The sequence below is a fragment of the Mizuhopecten yessoensis genome, unplaced genomic scaffold (genome assembly GCF_002113885.1).
Source record: "Mizuhopecten yessoensis strain PY_sf001 unplaced genomic scaffold, ASM211388v2 scaffold8657, whole genome shotgun sequence".
In the NCBI taxonomy this organism is placed as follows: domain Eukaryota; kingdom Metazoa; phylum Mollusca; class Bivalvia; order Pectinida; family Pectinidae; genus Mizuhopecten; species Mizuhopecten yessoensis.
Window position 1 is genome coordinate 599430 of NW_018407656.1, and position 20344 is coordinate 619773.

The following is a 20344-nucleotide window of genomic DNA, read 5'->3' on the forward strand; positions in this document are numbered from 1 at the left end:
CCACTCCCCTATCCCCGGCCCCCGGTCCCCAATCCCCACTCCCCGGTATGCAGTGGATACATACATGTCATCAAAACTTGGCATTTCGTCTCCCGTACTGTTATAGTGCATCTGTATAACAACCTGTCTGATTGGACCGTATTGGTCACATGACAGGAAATAAATGCCCGAGTTTCCCGATCATATTTCCCTTATTAATAGCCTTTCTAGAAAATTGAGCAAGAGTCATCACGACTGAGTTTTACCCTCGTAAATTATAATTAATTGAGGTGAAACATTCGGTCGCCAATGAATGTATAACATGACCCATTGTGACGTCAAGAGAAAGCAATAAACATTAATGTTATTGTATGGCGTTTGATATATCTACATGTAGCTAAAATAAGTTCACTTTACAGTACATAATTCACGTATTTCAATTAATAATATGATCGAAACAAGTTGATGGTTTCGGAGGAGCTTACTTGTGAGGCGCAAACCTCTGATGCTATGCCACCTGGCTTTACACCTTCACATATGTATATTGTGTATATTAGTGTTGTATAGTGGGACCCTACGTCCAACAGTATCTTTTTAGATAGTATTACTTTATTTATATCTTTAAGCATTAACACTGTCGTGCGAACATACCAAACTACTCTATGCTCCATACGGGCCATTGAAAATGTGTGAAGGGGATTCAAAAATCATTTCTGAATATTTATGCTGTCAGGACTAGAACTCGGTCGTCTGCCAGGGAGGCCAGAATACTAGTGTTAAGCACAGGACCAATAACCAGATTAGTGCGTGTTTGTGGTTATCCGTGATTGTTATGGGTCCGTATTACGAATAACTTAGGTGTGTTTATGTTTTACGTCCTATAAACGGCTATGGTCATTTAAGGACGTGCCAGGTTTTGGTGGTTGAGGAAAGTCGTAATTCTCGGAGAAAAAAAAAGCATCGATCTACGGCCAGTACCTGGTGACTGCTAGACTTAGGTCTCGAACCCGCGACCCAGTGGTGGAGTGCTAGTGGTAGCAAACTGCCACATGCTTTTACCACTTGGCCACCGCGGCACCCACGAATAACTCATTTAATAATACCAGAAACTTTATCACTTGAATACTACAGCATAATCACTGTAGTATCAACCAAGTTCATAGTATACTACCACTGTAGGTATGGAGAATTGGGGCCACAAAGGTAAAGGGTCAAGGACACAATACAAACATCGCCGTCTGGGGGGTCCGAATTTGATCCGAACAGCAGACCGATGCTCTACCAACTATACTGTGCACAGCTTCTAAACACATCTTTCCTGTGTTAAACGAGAAAATATCAATAAAAAATGTAAATGAAATATCGTACATGTATATAAGCTCCCTTGATATTGTGGGTATTGGGAAAATGTTTGGCTGTGAAGTAAATTTCGCACTCGGATAATTGTGTTAACAAATATAATGTATATATAACAAAATAGAACCAATGAATCAAGCACACAAATGAACGAACATCAGGCATTGAATTGTAGATCGCATTTCCAAAAACATCAAACGATCGAAATGTTATACTATTATGAATTTATTCATTGCATAACATCTTATTACGCGTTTTACCACCAGAATCATTAGATGGTAAGGGCTCGTTACACAACCCGTCAAATTCCATAGAATTATTCATTAAATCATATCTTTATTATACAAAATCCACAGAATTATTATAGGGGAGGGGCGATAAAAGTTGTTACCGAAAGCTTTCTTTTCCCCGTATCTTACAAATGACTAGTACATAGGATCTGATTGAGCGTGTATTCGACGGTAACTTGACACAAAAGATCAAATAATCCTAGGGGATAAAAAAAACGCGCGTTATCTAGTGCAGTATTTAATGGACGAGAACCGTTTCCGATATAACTGAATTAAAAGACTACAGCTCTGGACGCTAGGAAAATTAGTAATGGATCATGTAGCCATTTCTTCATTTATCTATTGATACAATTAGTTGTTTTGACAAATAATACATCTGTGACTTGTGGGGGTCAATAGAGGTCACGGCGATCAATGGTACACCACCAAATATCCATTTGAAACCTTTTAAACAAGGTCTGGCCGTGTCTGAGTACGAGGGCCTAAGTGAATCATCCACATTCCCCAATCGTTAATTCTCGGGTCTTTTCGGCAAGATTGGGAAAAACGACCTTGAATACATACTGGACAAGCCGACCGACAGTTGTATTGAAAGTGTTCAATGGTTTGGTTTGGTTTTATTTTGCTTAACGTCATATTCACATATAAGGTCATTTAAGGACGTGGCACAATGTGTGTTATGTAAGTGTGCATGTGTTATTTGAGCTGGAGACAGGGTATGTTCGTGTACTTGCCTCCTTGTGATAGCACGGATCTGAGGCCGACTTAATAGTGCTATCTCACTGAAATACCATGCCGAAGGCACCCATCACAGCATTCCGCCCGATCACATTATATTGACGACAGGTGAACCAGCTGTTGCTATTGCCCTACATATTAGACCTTAAGCTGGATGGGACAGATTGAAAAAGTGCATTATTCTCTTAAAAGCTCGATGGTGTTTACAATTCTCTAAGAATATTACATTTTCGTCTTTGACATTTATGGTTTACCTTCCAGGTCGTTACTACAATCTTCCCGTTGTCAACCTAGGGTAAGGGTGGACACATGTTTGACTTCCGGTGTATTGAGCCTTTAATCCTGAGTAGGTGATAAAGACTTCTTTCTTTTCTCTCAACATTTGTCTTTTTGCATCAAACGCAACAAGAAGTCAAATAGTGGCACCTGAAACCACTGCAGTTACTACATCCAAAGGACACGTGTCACTATTCCACTTTTCTGGCAAGCCACTCGTATAGTTCGGTTATTCTCCGTCACAGTATACGTGCGTAGGAGGTAGTCAGTTCGTCACTATCTAAGCTCACTTTCAAAGCTCTGTCATTCTTCGTCATGATGACAGACCGTCATTTTTGTGCTCTTTCACCTTCTTGTAGACTACCAAAGATATGTAATTCTTAGTCATTGTGGCATTTCGTCATTTTGTACTCTGTTGTAGCTCACCATCGAAACTATGTTATTCTCCGTCATTCTGGCAGTTCGTCATTTTGTTCTCTGAAGATCACTATCGAAGCTATGTAACTCTTCGTCATTATGGTATTTCGTCATTTTGTACTCTGTAGCTCATTATCAATTCTATGTTATTCTGGCAGTTCGTCCTTTTGTACTCTCTAACTCACTATCGAAGCTCTTTCATTCTCCGTCCCTGTGACATACCGCTAGGTTGTACTCTTCAAGCTCATTTAGCTTTGTCTTTCTTCATTATCGTAGCGAACCGTCACTTTTTACACGGGTAGCTCACTAGAAACGCTCTGCCGTTCTCCACAAACTTAGCCGGTCGTCAGTTTGTACTCTTGTAACTCACGAACAAAGCTCATTCAGTCTCAATCACTATGGCGGGCCGTCAGTTTGTACTCTGGTAGCTCACGAACAAAGCTCATTCAGATTCAATCACTATCGCGGGCCGTCAGTCTGTACTCTGGTAGCTCACGAACAAAGCTCTTGCTATTTTCGGCTACTGTAGAGGGCCGGCTGAGTATATTGTTTTCAACAATATCAAGACCAATTAAAAGAGTTTTGCGATGGAATTCTTCACAATGCTGGTGGTAAATTATCAGATAAGCGGAATCCGTTCGTATTGAACTGACAATAATGGGCGCATTCTATTATCATCATCGGAAGAGACAGCGTTTGTTATTCGTCCCTCCCGAAATCTCTCAATCTAAACATGCAGAAAAAGATAAACACTGTTTCTGCCTCGCGTCAGTAATTCAATAACGTCAGGAAACACAGCTAGGCGTCTGTTAGAGAATTGCTATTGTTAATCTTACGCATACATGGTGTTGAAATCTAATAAGGCAATGACGGGATTTTTTTTCTATGCTCAACGTCCTTTTAACTCTCAACATTAATACCGATTTTAAGTTTGGCAGTTATCAAATTAGACATAAGTCAGGATATTACTTTATACTATATTATAGCAGATATACATTGTAGCTAAACAGATCCCGAGTTACATTAACTTACTATTTTGGCCCCGATCATCCAGAAACCGCGCGTTCTGACCACTAAAATTTAAGAAAAGTTTTTCTATCTATAGACTCTGCCTAGAACTTGAAGTTTTCGGATTAAGAAATTAAAATGTCCGGATTAATAATTCAAAGTTTCGAGACAAACAAGTCATCGTCAGATTCAAATTTACAAATGTGCGCATGCATGATAGGGATTGTGTAATGTCATGGTGGTATTCCTTATTCNCCTATTATAAAAATAAATCTCTTGAAACTGCCAATGGGTTTGAAAGGTGGTGTTATTAACTGTAGTATTTTGACAGTAATTTAACGAAGATAATGTGAATTGTATCCCCAAATTTCTCTTATCGGAGACCATGAGGTATGAGTAATGTATGTGCTATGTTATATTTCATAGCCTAACTAAAATTTTATTTACATTTTGTTTATAGTGCGCAATTATTTGCACAGTTGTCTGTTATCTAGCAGACTATTCGGATAACCTCACGCTTTCAGGTTAAAACATGTCTGAAGCCAGAATTGACAATCAAATTATATAAAACGCTGGCTCGGTCTATCCTCAGTGTACAGTTTTCTGAAAGATTTTGTGGGTAATCATCTCTATCCGGGCATTTTCAACATTTTAGAAATTGATTGAATGATCTTTTTCATATTAATTTTGAATATAGAAGATTGAAATAAATTCCTCATTTGATGAAACTTTTACTTTTTGAAATGTACTTTGTGACACAGAAAAGAACTCGACAAATATCGGCAGCATTGCATAAAGGAAACCAATGGATGAGACCACACGAGAAAAAGTAAACTGCCTTAGTGATATATCATACAAATGTATATCACTAAAAGTTAAGGCGTTAAACATTTCCTAGAACTACTTAAAAATATGCGTTTAAAAGAAAGTTAAACGCCCCGATCATCCAGAAACCGCGCGTTCTGACCACTAAAATTTAAGAAAAGCATTTCTTTCTATAGACTCTGCCTAGAACTTGAAGTTTTCGGATTAAGAAATTAAAATGTCCGGATTAATAATTCAAAGTTTCGAGACAAACAAGTCATCGTCAGATTCAAATTTACAAATGTGCGCATGCATGATAGGGATTGTGTAATGTCATNACTGAACTGTCCATGTAGTCACCCCACCTGGCCAAGTTCAAAGGTAATCAAACGGGAGGTAATTTATAAGTACGAAAAGCTCGTGGAAATCTCTAGTGATTTGTCTGTAGCGGGACATCGATCCTTAAAGGTATGGAGCCGATATGTCACATGTTTGTTTTAAAAAGCAGCAAGTAATATTTCTGTATAAATATCAAATGCCACAAAATTATTCGATTCATATGACACAGTGTATAGTCACATGTAAAGTAAAATAAGAACGAAACGAAACTGTGACCTAATTTCAAAATTGAAAACAGCTCAAAATAAAACAAATCGAAATGAAATATTCGTTGGTTACTGGGATATGTAATTTCGAAAATTAAATACATCGTTCAAGTGTAATTATGTCTGAGCTCAAATGCTCGAAGTAGGGATAATTATATATCAAGGATAACAACCGCGAGTCTTCATTCCGTATCTAAAACCAAGTTCGCAATTTATATACATGTATATACTGCAATTTTTAACCAATCAAACACTCAATCCATATTCAGTCTACCGTTTATGAATCAAATAACGTGAGGGGATCCCAAAAACCGATTTTCAAAGGTTCTGACGAAAAAGGGATAGATATCCTTAGTGTTACATTGCATATTGGTAAAAAAATTGCGCAAAGACCAGTAGACCATATCATCGAAAAGGAAAAGAGGTCTGCAATAAATGGAAGTCCTAAGTGTTTCAATGAGGACCAGTAAGAACGGAAAAGAGAAAACCTGAAGTGTTTTTGGTACTCAAACTTATAACTCCTGACCGAGTATCGCAAGACATACTACGCAAAAGACTAAAAATGTTCATAACATCTATTTGTTAACAAACAAGATTTTGATCCCATCTCTTCACAATGCAACATAGCTAGATTTAAATGAAACATGTTAAAAATTTAAAATAAAATAAAAAAGAAAGGAAAACCCCACTTCTATTTGTTTTACAAAAAGATACAGAACAAGTTTACAAACTTATATAAATCACTCTTGTTGGTCCGGATAATTTGAACATTTTCTTAATTAAGAATAATCCTGAAACAAACCTGTCTTTACATGTTATTTAGACCAATGGTACTTATATAACATTTCCGTCTATATTGTCTTTTACTTCAAAGTCCCGACGCGAAAAGACGATGATTACCGTTATTTAACAAGTTAGGCACAAAAGAAAGATATTTACATTAGCAGGAAGGAGGAACATTGTTAAAATATCTTTTTTCTTTCTTTTCAATTTGGCCTTGATAAATATTCACGATATCTTAAAATTACATGTAGCGGTTGACTCACTTTGCGAATTCGCGTGAAAATACCATACTTCACGAATTATAAGCGATCTGGAAGAAAAGTGTGTTTCTTAATCTTCAAAATTATAATGTACATATTAATTAAGATACTCTGCATCGCTTTTCCCCCCAAACAGATTCTTAAATCTTACTGCGTCATACAAAAAAGACAAAGAGTTAAGAAAAACAAAAACAAATAACATTGCTATTGATTTAAAAAAAACACCAAAAAACGATTCTTACGAGCGAAATTTTGCATCAATACTTTGTTTTTGTGAAGACAATGAAATCTATGTAGTTGGAACAGAGCAATAAGCTAAGTAATATGTGACTAAACTAAGTTCATTAAAATTACAATTACAATATAGATTCCTCCCGGGAGAGCGCTAATTACACTGGAGTGCGTAAAGCTATCTATTTTCGTCATGCTGGTATTGAACGAAAACATTTAAGCCCGAACTCGTTCGATTTGTATACTCAGTATTACATAAAACAATTTAATCCATGTGTATATCTTTCCTGTTCGTGCGAAAAGAAACCGTATTAGCCCGTATTAAACGTTCATTATTTACCCAGATTCCGTAAGCTTTAGATACTTCGAGAACTGTTTAATCACAATCAGCCAAATAATGTTTAAAAAATACAGCAGTTTCAGTAGCATTTCTCCTTTATCTCTCTCAAACTGAGACCCTGTTGGAGACTATAATCTTTCCAAAACATAAGAAATATAGTCATGACATAATTTGAAAAGGAAAGCCATTTTATAGTGCGAAAAACGGTAGAAAAACGACAATATAGGAAAATGCATCGTTCGATAGTGAGTTGCTCATGACTTGTGAAAATGTGTTCGGAAACTTACAATTACAATTGCATTAAAATCTTCAAAAATAAGTTAATTGAATAGTAATCTCAAAAAGCAGTGCTCGCGAAAATTAAAAGATTAATTGTATCGGATAGCAGAAATTGTATTTATTGAAAATGTAGTTGTCGAGGTTTCGGACTAATGGAATAAGATGGCTTTAAATTCGCAGGGTCAAACTTCCGCGCTTACGTCAATGAAAATATAATGTAGGTTATAGTCGACGTGTAGCCAAAGAGGGGCTCGTTGAACCTCCTATGGAAGAGCAAGGGATTTGCGGGTTTATAATTTGCTTTGCAGGCCGCGAATATATCTTAATAAACCTCCAGAAAGTACAATACATATAAATGTTTATATAAGCACTTTACAACTTCCCTTTATTGGTACATTTGACAGTTTGTGCGTGTACATTTCACCCAACCTCTGTAGGAAACCTCGACAATAATTGCAGTTCCTTTCAGTGTCCATTACAGCTGTATGAGTGTATCAAAGGGGCTGTTCTTGTTTGATCAAATATGTCGCATGCATTGTTTTAAATCTTTCTTTAAATGCTCGTTAATGATGATGACTTTTTATTTAATCGAACTCAATACATAGCTTTCATTTATTCAGATATCGCAGAGTGTAAAATGTAACACACACCGGGATTGTATTTCTCGGTTGAGCTGGTCCGTGTAATTGTCAGTTGGCATTCTCCGATATCTTCACCTGTAATTCCGGGGTTGGGCAGGGTGAAAATCTTTCTCCATTTTTATTTTCATTGTATCTAAATGACCTTGAAATGTTTTTAGAATTGTACAGGCCTATCAAACTTGAGAATGAGTTACAAATATATCTCAAGTTGTATGTAATGTTATATGCTGACGACACTATTTTGTTAGCAGACACCCCAGAAGATTTACAAAAACATCTTAATGTGTTTTATGATTATTCAAAATTGTGGCATCTTAAGTAAATATCGATAAAACAAAAGTGATGATATTTGGCAGAGGGAGAGTATCCCAAAATATACGTTTTACTTATAACAGAAATGAAGTAGAAATTGTGAAAAATATCAAATATCTTGGTGTTCATTTTACTCAAATTGGTTTCACGCAGTTAAATATTAGACAATTATACGATAAGGGCCTTAGAGCAATGTATGGTGCTATTGCTAAATGCAGAGACCATAATCTATCAATTGACTGTAAATTAGATATTTTCGATAAAGCTATCAAGCCTGTGATGTTGTATGGTTATGAAGTCTGGGTTTTTTGTGATTACAAACTGTTAGAACGTTTACATTTAAAATTCTGTAAACATATTCTTCAGGTGAAAACATCGACACCCAATTTCATGATTTATGGGGAATTAGGAAGATTTCCTCTGAGTATAAATATCAAAGTTAGAATGATTGGATTTTGGGCCAAATTGTTAGAACCAATACCTAATAAGTTAAGTAATAAAATGTATAAAATTATTATAAACTATAATACTCAATGGTTGAATTGTATTAAAAATATCCTTGATGAATGTAATTTAATAAATATATTTGAAAGTCAAGAATTCCAAAGTACCCAATGGTTGAAAAATACAGTTTTCCATATACTAAAAGATAAATTCATTAATAATTGGAGAAGCGATGTTTTCAATTCATCTAAAGGGACCAATTACAGAATTTTTAAAAATGACTTAGTATTAGAAAAATACCTGCTAGATCTCCCTCCAAGACTAGCAAATGTTTATTGTAAATTTAGAATTTGTAATGTAAAATTTCCTATTGAATGTGGTATATGGAATAACATTCCAAGAGAAGATAGAAAATGTATTTTTTGTGACCTAAATGAAATTGGAGACGAATATCATTATTTATTTAATTGTAATGACCACCAGATAGTGCAAAACAGAAGAAAATTTATGTCGAGATACTATTTTGAAAGTCTTAGTATTTTAAAGTTTAATACATTATTTAATTATGTCAATAATGAAGAACTAATTTCACTTATAAAATTCCTTACGCACATAATTGAGCGAATTAACACTTGCCATTAACACCATGATTTATATGTAAACTGTACTATATATATGTATATAATTCTCTACACTGTAACCAGTTTGCGAGAATAAAAACTTGTCATTGTCATGTCCAAAGGGATTAACATGTGAAAAGGCATACGGTAGAACACACAAACATTAAGATGCATGTGTAAATGCCAAAAATAGATATAAAACAAAATAGATAAATAGATAAATAAAATTAAATAAAAATAATGTAAAAGACTAGGATATAACCAAAAAATATTGTGCAAATTATATACCTCAGGAACTGCATGCTTTGTTTTCTGGGAAAATATTACAAAATAAAAAAGATAATAAAAAAATATCGAAGATAATACAGTCTATACACGTTAGAACTGACACGAGGAATACATGTGTTCATTACCTAAATTATCGAATAAAAAAACCCAAATTGTATTGGTGCAGAAAATCGTTCAAAGTCTACGTACGATGTCGAATTAATTCCGTCTATCAATTGATGGAGCAAGACTAAACTTATTCAATTGTTTTCTATTCCTATTGAGTGAATCCCTACAGTGAGCATAAAACCTAATCATTTGGAATAACTTTATTTGCAAAAGAGTAGCCAGCTGATTGCCCTGTACGTTCATTGTCAGTTTTAACATAATTAAAACATGGACAGGTAATATGACGAAGAGCAAAATAAATATTGTCATGTTTAGATAATGCATTTGTGTTACTAAAAACCAAAAAATTGTTTTTAAACAAGTGAACGAAACACTAAATACAGCTGTATGTATACACTCCCATATGTGAAGTGATTGACAAATTAGAAGCTAACCTTTGGATTGCCCATTATGAATTTGTTGTCCAGAAATAAAGCGATATTTTCGGTCTATCGCAGTCCAAATCATCGAGGTTCGCACTAAATATAACTGGGCATCGCTAATCCGGATATTTTTGACCGAAATAAAGAATTTTCTGGACAATTGTGGTAAAAAACAAGTCATTTAATTTTTCCGGATTAGCGAAGTCCGGATAACAAAGTAACATGATAGAATGTCGTACGGAGAGGTTTTTAGAAAGTCATTGATCGGAATATAACTAGATGATAGTAGATATCCTTAAGCTTGTGCAAACATTGTCACATATATTGGTATTAGCGAAGGCAAAACCCCCCACCAAATTCTGTCAGAAACACGACAGATGCTACACCCTCTGTAGTAAACTGATATGCTGGTAGACGGGAAAAATTGATTTTACTGTAAATTTCCAACTTTTTTTTTTATATTATCGATGTCACATATAGGAGTGGAGAATATCTGACTACTAAATAACATTGCTGTTGTCACATTCTGCCTCAACAAGTCCTCTACATAATGTTCATCTCCAAACATCAAAGAAAGGTCAAATGTCAAATTAATCGGCTTCGGAGCAAGAAATCGACCTCGAATAATACACAGTGCCATGGGAGCACGAAATACATCGCGATTTATGTCCGGAAAAATCGCTCCACTCTAAAATTACTTATGTTCTTCTCCTTTGTTCTTCGCGTGTTTTGGTATTAGAAACAATATTGACATAGTTAACATATCAAAATAAATTTCACGGCTAACTAAATAAATAATTGATGCCTACATACACATGATCCACCATGGTTAAATTGTGATATACAGATGGGAGTGTGCCGTATATTATCCGCAGGATTTTAAATGAAGACTCGATGTCATTCTACAGGAACAGATAGACGTTGTTTATAATCCTAAACGAAGGAATGTCCCCGAGCGTGTTGACGTATTTTATATATCCACTGTCATAAAACTTCTTAAAACGTCGAGATTACCGAAATTACGAGCCGTCAAACACTGTTATTAATTACATAATATGTTTGTTTTATTTGTGTATGGAATACTGACAACATATATGATTTGTTGTTTGTGCGATGTGATGCTATGCAGTGCTGTTATATTTTGTACCTACCTTATGATTACCCCGGTAGAAGACCTCACACGGTAGTTTAGCTGTCCGCCCGACTGTTGTTGTGATGTTGTGTTGTGATGCTGTGTTGTGATGTTGTGTTATGCTGTGTTGTGCTGTTGTGTTGTGATTTTGTACATACCTTATGATTACCCCGATAGAAGACCTCACACGGTAGTTTAGCTGTCCGCCCGGCTGTTTTTGGGATGTTGTGTTGTGATGTGCTGTTGTGTTGTGATGTTGTACATACCTTATGATTACCCCGATAGAAAACCTCACACGGTAGTTTAGCTGTCTACCCGGCTGTTGTTGTGATGTTGTGTTGTGATGCTGTGTTGTGATGTTGTGTTATGCTGTGTTGTGCTGTTGTGTTGTGATTTTGTACATACCTTATGATTACCCCGATAGAAAATCTCACACGGTAGTTTTGCTGTCTGCCCGGCTGTTGTTGTGATGTTGTACTGTGATGTTTTGTTGTGATGTTGTGTTATGATGTTGGGTTATGTTGTGTTGTGCTGTTGTGTTGTGATGTTGCACATACCTTATGATTACCCCGATAGAAAATCTCACACGATAGTTTAGCTGTCTGCCCGGCTGTTGTTGTGATGTTGTACTGTGATGTTTTGTTGTGATGTTGTGTTATGATGTTGTGTTATGTTGTGTTGTGCTGTTGTGTTGTGATGTTGTACATACCTTATGATTGCCCCGATAGAAAACCTCACACGGTAGTTTAGCTGTCTGCCCGGTTGTTGTTGTGATGTTGTACTGTGATGTTTTGTTGTGATGTTGCGTTATGATGTTGTGTTATGTTGTGTTGTGCTGTTGTGTTGGGAGGTTGTACATACCTTATGATTACCCCGATAGAAAACCTCACACGGTAGTGTAGCTGTCTGCCTGGCTGTTGTTGTGATGTTGTACTGTGATGTTTTGTTGTGATGTTGTGTTATGATGTTGTGTTATGTTGTGTCGTGCTGTTGTGTTGTGATGTTGTACATACCTTATGATTACCCCGATAGAAAGCCTCACACGGTAGTTTAGCTGTCTACCCGGCTGTTGTTGTGATGTTGTGTTGTGATGCTGTGTTGTGATGTTGTGTTATGCTGTGTTGTGCTGTTGTGTTGTGATTTTGTACATACCTTATGATTACCCCGATAGAAGACCTCACACGGCAGTTTAGCTGTCCGCCCGGCTGTTTTTGGGATGTTGTGTTGTGATGAGGTGTTGTGTTGTGATGTTGTACATACCTTATGATTACCCCGATAGAAGACCTCACACGGCAGTTTAGCTGTCCGCCCGGATGTTGTTGTGATGTTGACGGGCGATGTGTCGAATACCGGATACAGTGTCGTCTGCGTCGAGTGTTCAATGGCGGACAGAACTGAAACAAACAAAACCAGACAAAGAGTTATAGAAAGTTGTCGTCATCACATCACGAAGCCAGACCTGGGGACAAAGTCATAATCACGTACCCTCACTCACACTTTCGAAGAACACGTTTATTTTGAGAAGTGAGCCTGATTACATTCGTAACATCAACAATAATGGAAGGAAAATGTCACTCATCTGTTGTATTTAGCAGAAAATCAAACTCTACCTTCATGTAGAACAGCACAAAAAGGAGAAAACATCAAAAAGGTCATACTGTCCTATCTACATTGGAAGGTCAATCGCTAAAGCGAGTAAACGTTTACAACACCTCCTTACGCTTTCAAGCAATACATGATATTCAAAATCGGAAACAAACAAAACTAGAAAAACAAAACGGACACTTCCCGAAATTTTATTGTTGATCGAATGTAAAACAAAACCTTTAAACTATAACAAGTTTTCACTCATCCACCTCTGAATGGCCGTGAATAAAGTTATGCTATATAAATCAATGTCTTCTTTCTTTAAGATTTATGACACAATGTACTTCTGAGACCAAGGACCGCCTAATTAGCGTAATATCAGGTTTTCAATTGTGGCCTTTCAAAATTGTCAAAATTTCAGACTATCATTAAAACGAGAAAGATTCAAAATTATTTTCATAAGACAATTTTATACAGATAAAAGTTAGCGTTCAGTAAACTTTGCTTCGAGACTTTGAACAAGTGCAGACCAAGAAGCTAGTTTTGCTTGGTAAAATGTACGTATCTGTCCTAGAGACACTGATTGTGTGTATCACACTATACGCCTGTTAAAACCAACTTAATTAAACCCAGCCTGTTAATGGAGATGAAGTAGAGATAGTATTGTTGTCTGTCGTTGAGGTACACATTCATATACTTTGAATTGATATATCCGAACCGAGCCTTGGCGAGGCAATTAGAACCTCACGCGCACGACAGATACAATGTGCTAGTTGTCCACGAAAAAAACCCACCAGTTGAACCCAGAATGCGTGCTCTATGCAAATAAAGATTATTGTAGTGGTTTTTAAACTTTTACTCACATTGTTGTTGTAGCGGTTTATAAACAGGAACACACCTTGATGATTTAAAAGTTATGAATTGCTACACACCTTGATGTTGGAACTGTTATAAACAGTAACATACCTTGCTGTTGTACCGGTTATAAACAATAACATACCTTGCTGTTGTACCGGTTATAGACAGTAACATACCTTACTGTTGTACCGGTTATAAACAGTAACAAACCTTGCTGTTGTACCGGTTATACACAGTTACATACCTTGCTGTTGTACCGGTTGTAAACAGTACCACATATAGATGTTGTACCGGTTGTTAACAGTACCACATATAGCTGTTGTACCGGGTATAAACAATAACACATATATATGTTGCAACTGTTGACTGGTCACATGTTAGGTAATCGAACGCACCTATTATTACAAGCACCCCGATGATCAAGCGTTGTTGGTACTGGATTGTTGACGGTCGTCTGTCGGTAGATCTAAACATCACATTCGACATAGAACTTTTTGGTTTTTCATTGGTCAAGTAACAAAACAGTTGTTTCATGCCTTTTAAGTCAACAGTCAAACCATTTTCCCTCGGAGTTGGGACACACCAAATGAACTGTTTCCCTCGGCCTGCGGCCTCGGGAAACAGTTCATCTGGTGGGTCCCAACTCCTCGGGAAAATAGTTTTGACTGTTGACTGATAAGGCATGAAACAACTGTATACTGTTGTACCGGTTATACACAGTTACATACCTTGCTGTTGTACCGGTTATAAACAGTAACAAACCTTGCTGTTGTACCGGTTATACACAGTTACATACCTTGCTGTTGTACAGGTTATAAACAATAAAATACCTTGCTGTTGTACCGGTTATAAACAGTAACTCACCTTGCTGTTGTACCGGTTACAAACAGTAACATACATTGCTGTTGTACCGGTTATAAACAGTAACATACCTTATTGTTACCTGACTCGCTATATAAATGCATATTAATCAATTTCGACTGTTTCCCAGACGATTCACCAAACGACCTATAGCTTATGTGTGCTACCGTAAAACTGTTGACTGGTCACCGTAAAACTGTTGAGTGGTCACGTGAAACTGTTGACTGGTCACGTGCAACTGTTGACTGGTCGCATGTTAGGTAATCGAACGCACCTATAATTACAAGCACCCCGATGATCAAGCGTTGTTGGTACTCGATTGTTGACGGTCGTCTGTCGGTAGACCTAAACATCACATTCGACATAGAACTTTTTGGTTTTTCATTGTTAAGTAACAAAACAGTTGTTTCATGCCTTATCAGTCAACAGTCAAACCTATTTTCCCGAGGAGTTGGGCCCCTCCAGATGAACTGTTTCCCGAGGCCGCAGGCCGAGGGAAACAGTTCATTTGGTGGGTCCCAACTCCGAGGGAAAATGGTTTTGACTGTTGACTGATAAGGCATGAAACAACTGTATATTGTTGTACCGGTTATAAACAGTAACATACCTTGCTGTTGTAACAGTTATAAACAGTAACATACCTTACTGTTGTACCGGTTATAAACAGTAACATACCTTACTGTTTTACCGTTTATAAACAATAAGATACCTTACTGTTTTACCGTTTATAAACAATAAGATACATGTACCTTGCTGTTTTACCGGTTATAAACAATAACATACCTTGCTGTTGTACCGGTTATAAACAGTAACATACCTTGCTGTTGTACCGGTTATAAACAGTAACAAACCTTACTGTTGTACCGGTTATACACAGAAACATACCTTGCTGTTGTACCGGTTGTAAACAGTACCACATATAGATGTTGTTCCGTATATAAACAGCAACATACCTTGTTGTTGTACCGGTTATAAACAATAACATACCTTGCTGTTGTACCGGTTATAGATAGTAACATACCTTGCTGTTGTACCGGTTATAAACAGTAACATACCTTACTGTTGTACCGGTTATACACAGAAACATACCTTGCTGTTGTACCGGTTATAAACAGCAACAAACCTTGCTGTTGAACCGGTTATACACAGAAACATACCTCGCTGTTGTACCGGTTATAAACAATAACATACCTTGCTGTTGTACCGGTTATAAACAGTAACATACCTTGCTGTTGTACCGGTTATAAACAGTAACATACCTTGCTGTTGTACCGGTTATAAACAATAGCATACCTTGCTGTTGTACCGGTTATAAACAATAACATACCTTGCTGTTGTACCGGTTGTAAACAGTACCACATATAGATGTTGTACCGGGTATAAACAGTAACACATATAGATGTTGTACCGGGTATAAACATTATCATATATGTCTGTTGTACCGGATATAAACAGTATCACACATAGCTGTTGTACCGGTTTTTAACAGTACCACATATAGATGTTGTACCGGTTGTTATCAGTACCACATAAAGATGTTGTACCGGTTATAAAGAGTAACACATACGGCTGTTGTACCGGGTAAAAACAGTATCACATACGGCTGTTGTACCGGACATAAACAGTATCACATATGGCTGTTGTACCGGACATAAACAGTATCACATATGGCTGTTGTACCGGGTATAAACAGTACAACATATGGCTGTTGTACCGGGTATAAACAGTACAACATATAGATGTTGAACCGGGTATAAACAGTACCACATATAGCTGTTGAACCGGGTGTTAACAGAACGACATATAGATGTTGTACCGGTTGTTAACAGTACCACATATAGATTATTGTACCGGTTGTTAACAGTAGCACATAAAGCTGTTGTACCGCTTGTAAACAGTAACACATAAATATGTTGTACCGGTTGTTAACAGTACCACATTTAGATGTTGTACCGGGTATAAACATTAACACCTATGGCTGTTGTACCGGTTGTTGACAGTACCATATATAGATGTTGTACTGGTTGCTAACGGTACCACATATAGATGTTGGACTGGTTGTTAACAGTACCACACATAAATGTTGTACCGGTTGTTAACAATAAACAGTAACACATATAGATGTTGTACTGGCTGTTAACAGTACCACATATAGCTTTTGTACCGGGTATAAACATTAACACCTATGGCTGTTGTACCGGTTGTTAACAGTCCCACATTTAGATGTTGTACCGGGTATAAACAGTAACACATAAATATGTTGTACTAAACAATAGCATACCTTGCTGTTGTACCGGTTATAAACAGTAACATACCATGCTGTTGTACCGGTTATAAATAGTACCACATATAGATGTTGTACCAGGTATAAATAGTACCACATATAGATGTTGTACTGGTCGTTAACAGTACCACATATAGCTGTTGTACGGGTATAAACAGTACCACATATTGATGTTGTACCGGGTATAAACATTAACACCTATGGCTGTTGTACCGGTTGTTACAGTACCATATATAGATGTTGTACTGGTTGTTAGCAGTACCACATATAGCTGTTGTACCGAGTATAAACAGTACAACATATAGCTGGTACCGCTTGTAAACAGTAACACCTACATATGTTGTACCGGTTGTTAACAGAAACACATATAGATGTTGTACTGGAGTAACACATATCAATGTTGTACCGGTCATAAACAGCAACACATAAAGATGTTGTACCGGTTGTTAAAAGTAACACATAAAGATGTTGTACCGGTTGTTAAAAGTAACACATAAAGATGTTGTACCGGTTGTTAACAGTCATATAGCTGTTGTACGGGTTGTTAACAGTAACACAAAGAGATGTTGTACCGGGTATAAACGGTACAACATATAGCTGTTGTACCGGTACCGGTTATAAACAGTAACATACCATGCTGTTGTACCGGTTATAAATAGTACCACATATAGATGTTGTACAGGTTATAAACAGTAACACATATAGATGTTGTACAGGTTGTTAACAGTACCACATTTAGATGTTGTACTGGTTGTTACAAGTACCACATATAACTGTTGTACCGGGTATAAACAGTAAAACATATAGATGTTGTAAAAGGTATAAAAAGTAACACATATAGATGTTGTACAGGTTATAAACAGTAACACATATAGATGTTGTACTGGAGTAACACATATCAATGTTGTACCGGTCATAAACAGCAACACATAAAGTGCTGTTGTACCGGTTATAAACAATAGCATACCTTGCTGTTGTACCGGTTATAAACAGTAACAAACCTTGCTGTTGTACCGGTTATACACAGAAACATACCTTGCTGTTGTACCGGTTATACACAGTTACATACCTTGCTGTTGTACCGGTTATAAATAGTACCACATATAGATGTTGTACCGGGTATAAACAGTACCACATATAGCTGTTGTACTGGTTGCTAACAGTACCACATAAAGATTTTGTACCGGTTGTTAACTGTAACACATATAGATGTTGTACCGGGTATAAACATTAACACATATGGCTGTTGTACCGGTTGTTAACAGTACCATATATAGATGTTGTACCGGGTATAAACAGTACCATATATAGATGTTGTACGTAACACATATAGATGTTGTTCCGGGTGGTATAAACATTAACACCTATGGCTGTTGTACCCGTTGTTAACAGTACCACACATAGATGTTGTACCCGGTTGTTAACAGTATCACATATAGCTGTTGAACCGGTTGTTAACAGAAACAAATATAGATGTTGTACCAGGTATAAACAGGACCACATATAGATGTTGAACCGGTTGTTAACAGAAACAAATATAGATGTTGTACCGCCATATAGCTGTTGTACCGGTTGTTAACAGTAACACATATAGGTGTTGTACCGGTTGTTAACAGTAACAAATATAGATGTTGAACTGGTTGTTAACAGTAACACATATAGATGTTGTACCGGTTGTTAACAGGAACACATATAGATGTTGTACCGGCTGTTAACAGTACCACATATAGATGTGGTACTGGAGTAACACATATCAATGTTGTACCGGTCATTAACAGCAACACATATAGATGTTGTACCGGGTATAAACAATAACACATATATATGTTGTACCAGTTGTTGACAGTATCACATATAGATGTTGTCCTGGTTGTTAACAGTAACACATATAGATGCTGTACTGGAGTAACACATATCAATGTTGTACCGGTCATAAACAGCAACACATAAAGATGTTGTACCGATTGTTAACAGTACCACATATCAGTACCACATATAGCTGTTGTACCGGGAATAAACAATAACACATATATATGTTGTACCGGTTATTAACATTTCCTCATATAGATGTTGTACTGGAGTAACACATAGCAATGTTGTACCGGTCATAAACAGCAACACATAAAGATGTTGTACCGATTGTTAACAGTACCACATATCAGTACCACATATAGCTGTTGTACCGGTTGTTAACAGTACCACATATGGCTGTTGTACCGGTTGTTAACAGTATACCATATAGATGTTGTACCGGTCATTAACAGCAACACATATAGATGTTGTACCGGTTATAAACAGTAACACATATAGATGTTGTACCTGTTGTCAACAGTACCACACATATATGTTGTACCGGTTGTTAACAGTATCACATATAGATGTTGTCCTGGTTGTTAACAGTACCACATAAAGATGTTGTACGTACCAGTTGTTAAAAGTATCACATATAGCTTTTGTACCGGGTATAAACAGTAACACATATAGATGTTGAACTGGTTGTTAACAGTAACACATACAAATGTTGTACCAGGAATAAACAGTACCACATAAAGATGTTGTACCGGTTATCAACAGTACCACATATAGATGTTGTACTGGTTGTTAACAGTAACACATATAGCTGTTGTACCGAGTATAAACAGTAACACATATATATGTTGTACCAGTTGTTAAAAGTATCACATATAGCTGTTGTACCGGGTATAAACAGTAACACATATAGATGTTGAACTGGTTGTTAACAGTAACACATATAAATGTTGTACCAGGAATAAACAGTACCACATAAAGATGTTGTACCGGTTGTTAACAGTACCACATATAGCTGTTGTACCGGTTGTTAACAGTACCACATAAAGATGTTGTACCAGGTATAAATAGTACCACATATAGATGTTGTACCGGTTGTTAACAGTATACCATATAGATGTTGTACCGGTCATAAACAGCAACACATAAAGATGTTGTACCGATTGTTAACAGTACCACATATGGATGTTGTACCGGTCATAAACAGCAACACATAAAGATGTTGTACCGATTGTTAACAGTACCACATATAGATGTTGTACCGGTTGTTAACAGTACCACATATAGCTGTTGTACCGCTGGTTAACAGTACCACATATAGCTGTTGTACCGGTTGTTAACAGTAACACATATAGATGTTGTTCCGGGTATAGACAGTACCACCTATTGATGTTGTACCGGGTATAAACAGTAACACAAATTGATGTTGTACCGGGTATGAACAGTACCACAAATAGATGTTGTACCGGGTATAAACAGTAACACATAAATATGTTGTACCGGTTGTTAACAGTAACACATATAGCTGTTGCACGGGTATAAACAGTACCACATATAGCTGTTGTACTGGTTGTTAACAGTACCACATAAAGATTTTGTACCGGTTGTTAAC

At 36.7% G+C, this 20344-nt stretch overlaps 1 protein-coding gene across 1 annotated transcript in view; it reads right to left on the bottom strand.

The window, feature by feature from the left end:
- LOC110456324 (opioid-binding protein/cell adhesion molecule homolog) overlaps nucleotides 1–20344 on the bottom strand; it is a 145347-nt gene that overhangs the window by 20028 nt on the left and 104975 nt on the right. Inside the window, exon 2 of the mRNA XM_021507000.1 lies at nucleotides 12594–12727. Within this exon, the coding sequence (XP_021362675.1) occupies nucleotides 12594–12727 (134 nt within the window). The remainder of the gene's footprint in view (nucleotides 1–12593; nucleotides 12728–20344) is intronic.